General features: G+C 32.8%; 1 protein-coding gene across 3 annotated transcripts; it reads left to right on the top strand.

Moving 5' to 3' along the window:
- The first annotated feature begins 2,330 nt into the window (after nt 1-2,330).
- On the top strand, nt 2,331-8,130 carry LOC145037831 (U-box domain-containing protein kinase family protein). 3 transcript variants are annotated; one of them, XM_078986567.1, is made up of 9 exons: nt 2,331-3,277; nt 3,451-3,572; nt 3,863-3,984; nt 4,067-4,171; nt 4,258-4,678; nt 4,777-4,914; nt 6,010-6,546; nt 6,732-7,484; nt 7,761-8,130. In XM_078986567.1, the coding sequence occupies exons 1-9, from the start codon at nt 3,025-3,027 to the stop codon at nt 7,941-7,943; spliced, it is 2,634 nt and encodes an 877-aa protein (XP_078842693.1). In that variant the 5' UTR covers nt 2,331-3,024; the 3' UTR covers nt 7,944-8,130. The 3 variants fall into 3 exon arrangements, with proteins under 3 accessions (XP_078842693.1, XP_078842692.1, XP_078842694.1); XM_078986566.1 differs by having other exon boundaries at nt 4,774-4,914; XM_078986568.1 differs by having other exon boundaries at nt 3,139-3,277; nt 3,873-3,984; nt 4,774-4,914.
- The last annotated feature ends 395 nt before the right edge of the window (nt 8,131-8,525 follow it).

Here is an 8,525-nt window from a genome sequence, read left to right as displayed (position 1 = left end):
AACAATTTAATAAAACTTTACTCGTATATGAAGAGGAAAGAAATAACCAAATGTTAATTAACACTTGCTAATTAATTGCTTTTTAATATAATATATAAACAATTATAGGATTATAATGGTTAATAATTAAATAATGAGTTATCAAAATCATTTTTAGTAACTAATCCATCAATTTAAATATAAATTTTCATTTATAGATATAAAACTACAAAACTATATATTAGTTATATACTTTATTCGGTTTTTTCGGCTTAGTCAAAATAAGAAAATTTTAACCAAAACCAAACCAAATAAAGTATCTTTATTCGGTTAACCAAACCGAATTAACCAAATAAACGAATAACCCGAATCATAAACAAATATCATTTGGTTTGGTTCAGTTGTTCAGTTTTGATTTTTTATCACACCTTAACCAATATCTACTCTTGATGATAGAATATTCACAATCTCATTGACCGTTGATCCAAATAACCGGTTTTCTTAAGTTTTAGCAAACTTTTTTTAACACTTGAAATATTATACATTTATACTAAAAAGTTAGCAAGGTGTTACAGAAAAGAAACTTTATTTAGCCTGATATTCATTGGATTTTATATCCACTCAATCCATTTGATAGCTAGTTTAATATTCCTATTCACAAACTACTCACATAAATAATCAACAATAAGCTCAACTATCATATTATTCTTATTCGTTTTGTTCTCAAACACGATATCATTACATTATTGACAAAAGCATCCGCAAAACTGAAAAATGATCGTTTTCATTGCCATCTTTTTGTACATCGAAATCCTCATGGTTTCCATCAAAGGGAAAACATCAACAACATTTGTGAGAACCATCATATCTATGTTTACCCATCAACCGACCATTCCATAAACATTATTAACCATTTCACATCAGATAGATAAAATGCTCAAACTCTTTTTTTTTTCAGCCTACAAATCGTACAAAGAATAGAAGGAACACATTGTTTACTGACCTATTTTACCAAAAAAAAAACATTGTTACCAAAATGAACTAAAAATACAAATAATTGCTACACCGGTCAATTAATCCTGGATTTATATATATATATATATATATATATATATATATATATATATATATATATATATATATATGGGAAAATGGAATATATATTACAACCCCACCTAAGCTTAGGTACTAAACCTCTTGAAAATACATTGTTTTACTATATAAAGATTACGGTTAATGGATTCACGGTTAATACTTCAAGATGTAAATTCAAGATCGACACAATAGGGTTTAGGGTTTAGGGTTTAGGTTTAGGGTTTACGGTTTAGGGTTTAGGGTTTAGTGTTTAGGGCTTAGGGTTTAGATTTAGGGTTTAGGGTTTAAGTTTAGGGGTTAGGGTTTAGGATTTAGGGTTTAAGGTTTAGGGTTTAGATTTAGGGTTTATGGTTTAGGGTTTAGGTTTAGGGTTTAGTAATGTGGTGAAGTAATAAACGATAATTGAAGAAAGCAACAGAGATGGTAAAACAATAATGAAAGAGAGAAATGTTATGGAGGATGATATATTTACCAAGTGAAGCCAAACCGAGCACATTTGGCATGTTAAAACGACATATTTTAGAGGTTTAGTACCTAAGCTTAGGTGGGACTGTAATGTATATTCCCTATCCCCTATATATATATATATATATATATATATATATATATATATATATATATATATATATATATATATATATATATATATATATATAAAAGGAAAGATCATACATGCTAGTCGTTACCCTTTGAATCTATTATCAACACCAAACAAAAACACACACACACAAACATATACTAGTATATAATATTATTAATGAGAATCCAAAAGTAAAAAGACAAAATGAATGATAAATTACAAAAGTGTATGGTTCACTTTTGTAACTAATATAAATAAATAAGAGATCATAAAAAGTAATAAAGGAAATGGTGGGTTAGCGTGTGGTTACCCATAACCCATCTTCAATTAAATTAATAAATAGATATGCTAATTTTTTGAATATAAAATTATTATATCAGAGAAGTTTGTTTCTTAGGTTTTATCATACATGAGAAACTGGAATGTTCGAATTTTTTAAACTTATTTTAGTATGAACATGATGATGATTTTATTCTTTTATTTCTGTATAAAATAAAATCCATATATCTTCAGAAAAAAAACATAGTATTAAGAATAAATTGTCATTTGAAGGAGAGAAAATACAAAAGATGAAAAATGAAAAGTACATGTTAGAAATAGTCCAAGGACCATTTTGCAATATGATATCTTCTTAATCATAAACCTTAGAGAGAGAGAGAGAGAGAGAGAGAGGACGAAGGAATTGATGGAGGGTCCATGAAATTGCACCTGTAAATCACTTGAAAATTCAACATCATTCTCAATAGTATACATACATGCATGTATGTATGTATGTATGTATAGCTATCTTATTCTTAGTCAAAGAATGTATATAGCTCATAGCTCAAAACAAATAAACAAGTAATCCCCTTTCATGATATAATCATTGTCACTTTCCGAGATCCTTTTCGATAGCATCGATTACATTTTTTGCAATGGTTCGTTAACATAAGGTGTCAAATTTCAATGTCTTACAGTCTCTATAGTCTTCTGGAGTTCTCTTTTTTTAAAATTCGTTTCTCTGTAGACATCACAACTTCGTCTTCAATTTAGGTTTTTCATATGTGATGAACTTGGGGGGTTTCAGTTCCTTCGTGTATGATTTTACTTTACAGTGTCGGAGCGTGTTCATCTGTACATGTGGTATATATAGTAAATTGAGAGAAATTGAAAGTATCCCGAGTGTCTCCCTTCCATAATTTGATTTTTCCTGTTCATAATTGCAATAGCGTTTGATTTTCGGTTGAAGAAGATAGATACATGTATATGTAAGTAGAATTATTAGGGGAAAAAAGTGTGTCAGCGTTTTTCTCTTCGATTCAATCGATCAGGAGTTCGATTGTGTTGAAGAACACACAAAAACACACATTTAGGTCTCGGAATTGTTCCAGATGGCTGTGGGCGCACAAAGAATAAATCAGATAAGGTATCCTGTTGTTGACACCTCCGATTTGATGGGAAGTAGGCATGAAATCCTTGCAGAAACACCTCCTACTCCTAGAGAAGTTGAAGATAAAATTTATGTGGCAGTGGGGAAAGATTTGAAAGAGAGTCAGTCAACTCTGCTATGGGCACTACGCAACTCAGGAGGCAGACAGATATGCATCCTTCATGTTCATCAACCTGCAGACAAGATCCCTATTAGTAATCTCCTTTTTTCCCCTATTGTTTCTTTCTTTTTTGTGCCTTAATCAATCATGGAATTCAAATAGTTTTGTTGTTGTTTGATTCATGCTATTAGATTGATAAGTTTGTTTATAAAAAATTTAAGGGCAGTTTTGGTACACAATTTTTTTAATGTATATTCTAATTTGCAGTGGGCACAAAGTTTCGAATAAACCAACTGGAAGCACATCAAGTCTCATCATACCATGAGAAAGAGAAGCAAAATATGCATCAACTTCTTGATGAATATAATCAAATATGTCGGAATGCAGGGGTATTACTATTTACTATTATATACTTTCATGTTCCTTCAAACAACTTTTGTTACAAGCTTTCTAGGGGTATTTTCAATGAGAATGAGGAGGGTATTCACGTCTTTTGCACAAACAAGAGATTAAAATCAAGTTCCTATCCCACAAAAAATTGCAACTTTTGTACTATTGACATAAGTGCCACTCCACACCAACATATTTTGTCCTATCTTGTGTAACAAGCGAGTCTTGAATCTTGAAATTACGTTTTTAACCCTACTTTATGTGATCTCGAATCTTTAAATTAAATTAGGTGACTGCAGAGTTGTATGATGTTGATAACGATTCTATTGAGAAAGGTATTGTTGAATTCATAATCGATCACAATGTCAGAAGGCTTGTCATGGGGGCAGCTGCAGACAAGCATTTTTCAAGGCAAGTTTTAAAATAAAAACTTTTGATTTTAAATCAATATTACATTTTTATGCTTACTATTACACCTTTGATAATAATATAGGAAAATGGTTGACTTAAAGTCCAAGAAAGCCATCTATGTACGTTTACAAGCAGCTGCTTCATGTCAGATTCAGTTCATATGCAAAGGAAACATCATTTTCACTAGGTATTATATTACTCTTTATGTGTCATTCTTTTTGAATTAAGTAAAAAAGAATCAATCAACTAACAATACTACTAATATGAATGTAGACAAGGAAGAGTAGATGGAGTTAATGTTTCACTTTCATCTCTATCACTGCAACCAAACACAACCTCTAATTCCGGACCGAGTTCCTTGAGGTCAAGATCCGTTAGTGAAATTACGGGATTACCCCTTAATAGTCCAATGCGAGACTACCATAGAGCCATGTCCGACAACCGTGGGATTAAAACCTCACCAAATTTTAATGTTGAGTTAATTTCTTCAAGTAGGGTAAGTGTAGGAAGAACATCCGATGAATGGAGTGGGATTTCACAGAGAAGTCGAAGTCCTTCAACAGGGTCTCGATTGTCTACATGTTCTAGTGAAGTGGTGGAGCCTTATGCAATAATTGAAAGTGGTGAAATTGAATTGGAGTATGGATTTAAAGAGGATATTGATATTCGTCATACTTCACCTCCAAGTGTTTTGGTATGTGTTATGATACCCTTTTTTTTTTTGTATTTTAATGAAAGTATTTTGCATGATCAAATTAATGAAGAGTTTATACATGAAACTATGTATAGCAGGAAAGAGGTGTGAATGATGAGCTTTATGATCAACTTGTACAAGCAATGGCCGAAGCAGATAATTCAAAACGAGATGCATTTGAAGAGTCTTTAAGGCGTAGGAAAGCAGAAAAAGCTGCCATGGAGGCTAAACGAAGGGTAAAAACTATACAATTGAAAAACCATTGTCATTTTTTGTTACGTTTAATTAATTTAAAGGGAAAACACTAGAAAAAACCAACATATTATCCTCTGATGCTAAAAAAAACATTTATGTTATTTTTGTGTCCGTTACAAATTTTGGTTAAATTAATGCTTTCCGGTTACATGGAGTTAAAAAGGATTATATGACATAATTGATTTAAATTATAAAACCTTATTTGGAAGTTTCTAGAAATTAATGACATTACAGTTTCTGGCAAAATGGTATTGGAATAGCAATTAATGTTTTTGAAAATTAATAATCTCATGTGATTTTTTTAGTTCTTCGTAGGGTATGCAACTTGTTTTGTTAGGAGATCATGTTGGAAACATTTATTTGACAAAAATCAGAAAATATAATGGTTTTAATGGACATAAAAATAGCATAATGTTTTTTTTTTAATATAATACATTATAATTGGTTATTGTATAAATATATTTGTATATTAAATAAAATTTAATTTGTAACTTTTTTACCTAAGTTCTACATTATAAAACAAATACAATAATATTAAAGCATACAGAGCGATTAATAAAAAGTTAAAATACACACATCATTGTTTCTTTTAAGAGTAAATTACTGAAATCGTCCCTATGGTTTGGTCAAATTACACGTTTGGTCCCTAACCTTTTTTTGCACTCGGATCGTCCCTGTGGTTTGATTTTGTTGCATTTTTCGTCCCTTACATAGTTACATACATAAACTTAGGGACTAAACGTGCAATTTTGACTAACCCATAGGGACGAAAAACGCAATAAAATCAAACCACATGGACGATCCGAGGGCAAAAAAAAAGTTAGGGACCAAACATGCAAATTTGACCAAACCCTAGGGACGATTTCAGTAATTTACTCTTTATTTAATAGCATCATAATTGATTTGTTTTTGGCACAGATAAATGATATATTTGTTAAAAAGTAAAAAATAGGTGTTGATTTGTCACAAGCTGACATGATACAATTAAAAGATTGTACTGATGTGAATGGTCTTATAATCACAGTGCACTTCAATAACATATAACTTTAAAAGATATAATCTGTAAAATTTGACAGGTCAAAGCATCGGAAGCCTTATACACAAACGAACAAAAACTGCGACATGAAATCAACGAATCACTTGAAAAAACCAAAGAAGAACACGAAAGCATCAAAAAGGAACTAAATGAAGTGTCACAAGAACTCCAAATTGCACTCCAACAAAAATCACATCTCGAAACTCAAATCGTAGACGTTGACCAAACGGTCAACGAACTTGAGCAAAAAATGTTCTCAGCTGTTGACCTTTTGAAAAACTACAAAAAGGAACGCGATGAATTACAAGTGGAATGTGATGATGCAATTAGGCTTTTAGAGGACATGAAAGAGAAGGAAAGACGAGATGAAGGGTCCAGTTCAAATGCGATGGCTCAGTTTTATACCGAGTTTTCTTTCCAAGAAATTAAAGATGCCACGTGTAATTTTGATCAGTCTTTGAAGATTGGTGAAGGAGGGTATGGAAGTATTTTTAGGGGGTCACTTAGGCATACTCAAGTGGCTATTAAAATGTTGCATTCTCATAGCTTGCAAGGACCTTCAGAATTTCAACAAGAGGTAAATGTCGGTTTTGCCCTTTTCTTACTTATATACGATTTGAAATTGAAATGTTAATGCAAGTTAAACCGAACTTGTAATTTTGGGTAAAGTAGAGGGACCAAAATGGTATTTTACTGAGGGTAATTTGGTCTTTTTAATAATAATAATGTATCTGAACTTATCTTGTGTGTAATTATATTCAGGTTAGCGTCTTGAGCAAACTGAGGCACCCAAATCTGGTAACCCTAATCGGAGCATGTCCAGACGCTTGGATAATCATCTACGAGTATCTCTCAGGAGGAAGCTTAGAAGATCGACTCACTTGCAAAAACAACACTCCGCCATTATCATGGCAGACACGAATCCGAATCGCCGCCGAGTTATGCTCCGTTCTCATCTTCCTCCATTCATGCGGCGTCATTCACGGCGATCTAAAACCAGCTAATCTCCTCCTCGATCAAAACCTCGTCACCAAATTAAGCGATTTCGGAATCTGTCGCGTCCTTTCAGAAAACGAATTAACATCCAACAATACATCGCTATGTTGCAGAACAGATCCGAAGGGGACTTTTGTGTATATGGATCCGGAGTTTCTTTCAACCGGAGAGTTGACTTCGAAATCAGATACATATTCTTTTGGTGTTATACTTTTGAGGTTGTTGACGGGGAAACCGGCTTTGGGGTTGAGGAAGGAAGTGCAGTATGCGATGAATAAAGAGAATTTGAAGAGTGTTTTGGATCCGACAGCTGGCGATTGGCCATTTGTGCAAGCTCAACAGTTGGCTTTGTTAGCGATGAATTGTTGTGATAGTGTTCGTGAGAATAGACCGGATCTTGCGTCTGAGGCATGGAGGGTGCTTGAACCAATGAGGGTGTCATGTGGATTGTCTTCCTTTAGATTTGGTTCGGATGGACAATGTCAGATTCCACATTACTTCATCTGTCCAATCTTTCAGGTTTGTTTTTTTTTTTTTTTTACTGCTTTCTCTTATCTTACTTTTGGGGGTAATTTCAACTCATTTATATGAAACATGGATTGATTTTGGGTTATATTTTTGGTGGCTAAATGCAAGACATAGCCGCATAGTTTCATTTACTTGTTTATCTTTACGTTAGAGCATTGTACTCCTAAAGTGTTTTGTATGAACAAAGACTGTTTTATTATGTTATTGCATTGAACCAAGTGTCTGAACAATATGATAGTTAAAAATGACGATTTTACTCTTATACAGGAAATCATGCAAGATCCGGTGGTTGCTGCGGATGGATTTACTTACGAAGCAGAAGCTTTAAAAGGATGGTTAGACAGCGGGCATAACACCTCACCCATGACCAACCTTGACCTGGTCAACTCCAACCTTGTACCTAATCACGCCCTGAGGTCTGCCATTCAGGAATGGCTCCAACAACCATGAAGGAGAATGACCCCTTAAATGCGATATATATAAAATACATATATGTATATATGGAAATGGTAAAAATTTATTGATTCTATCCATTGTGTTACCTTGATTGTGTTAAACACCGTTGGTTTATATTTGCAGTGTTGTAGTTCTCGGATATAGTAAAACTTTATTAGAGAATGCATATATTTTGTTTCCACGTTTTTTTCTTGAAATCCATGTTATGTGAGTGAGTGGTTTACCCCTTTTTTTTTTTTTTGAAGTTATTATTCCAACAACCTAGGACAGTTAAATCAAGTACATAAAAAAAAAACACCCTATTAATTGGGTGATATAAGTCACTCCATGCACACAAAGAGCCCAATCAACTGTCTCATTCAAAATGGAGTATGAGAGGTAGATGTTAGGCATACCTTTACCCTTACGGAGGTAAAGGGACTCTGTTTCACTTGCATTAGAATGACATCTTGCATATGCAAGTTGAATAAAGTAGTAAAAAACAACATTAGCTGCAAATAAATACAAACAGCGCATAAAAATATTTAATGAGTACCAAGGCAGAGAATAATAAACTATACAGATATTACACATTTA

Source organism: Lactuca saligna, chromosome 3 (assembly GCF_052625555.1).
Source record: "Lactuca saligna cultivar CGN05327 chromosome 3, ASM5262555v1, whole genome shotgun sequence".
NCBI lineage: Eukaryota > Viridiplantae > Streptophyta > Magnoliopsida > Asterales > Asteraceae > Lactuca > Lactuca saligna.
The sequence above is the reverse complement of the archived record's forward strand: the minus strand, read 5'-3'. Positions and strand labels throughout refer to the sequence as shown.

What these genes read in the sequence shown, in the direction of transcription:
- LOC145037831 (XM_078986566.1), top strand. Translation starts at nt 3,025, where the DNA reads ATGGCTGTGGGCGCACAAAGAATAAATCAGATAAGGTATCCTGTTGTT. An exon ending in TGCAGACAAGATCCCTATTA is followed by an intron (nt 3,278 to 3,450) that starts GTAATCTCCTTT and finishes TCTAATTTGCAG; the next exon opens with TGGGCACAAAGTTTCGAATA. An exon ending in CTTCACCTCCAAGTGTTTTG is followed by an intron (nt 4,679 to 4,773) that starts GTATGTGTTATG and finishes AACTATGTATAG; the next exon opens with CAGGAAAGAGGTGTGAATGA.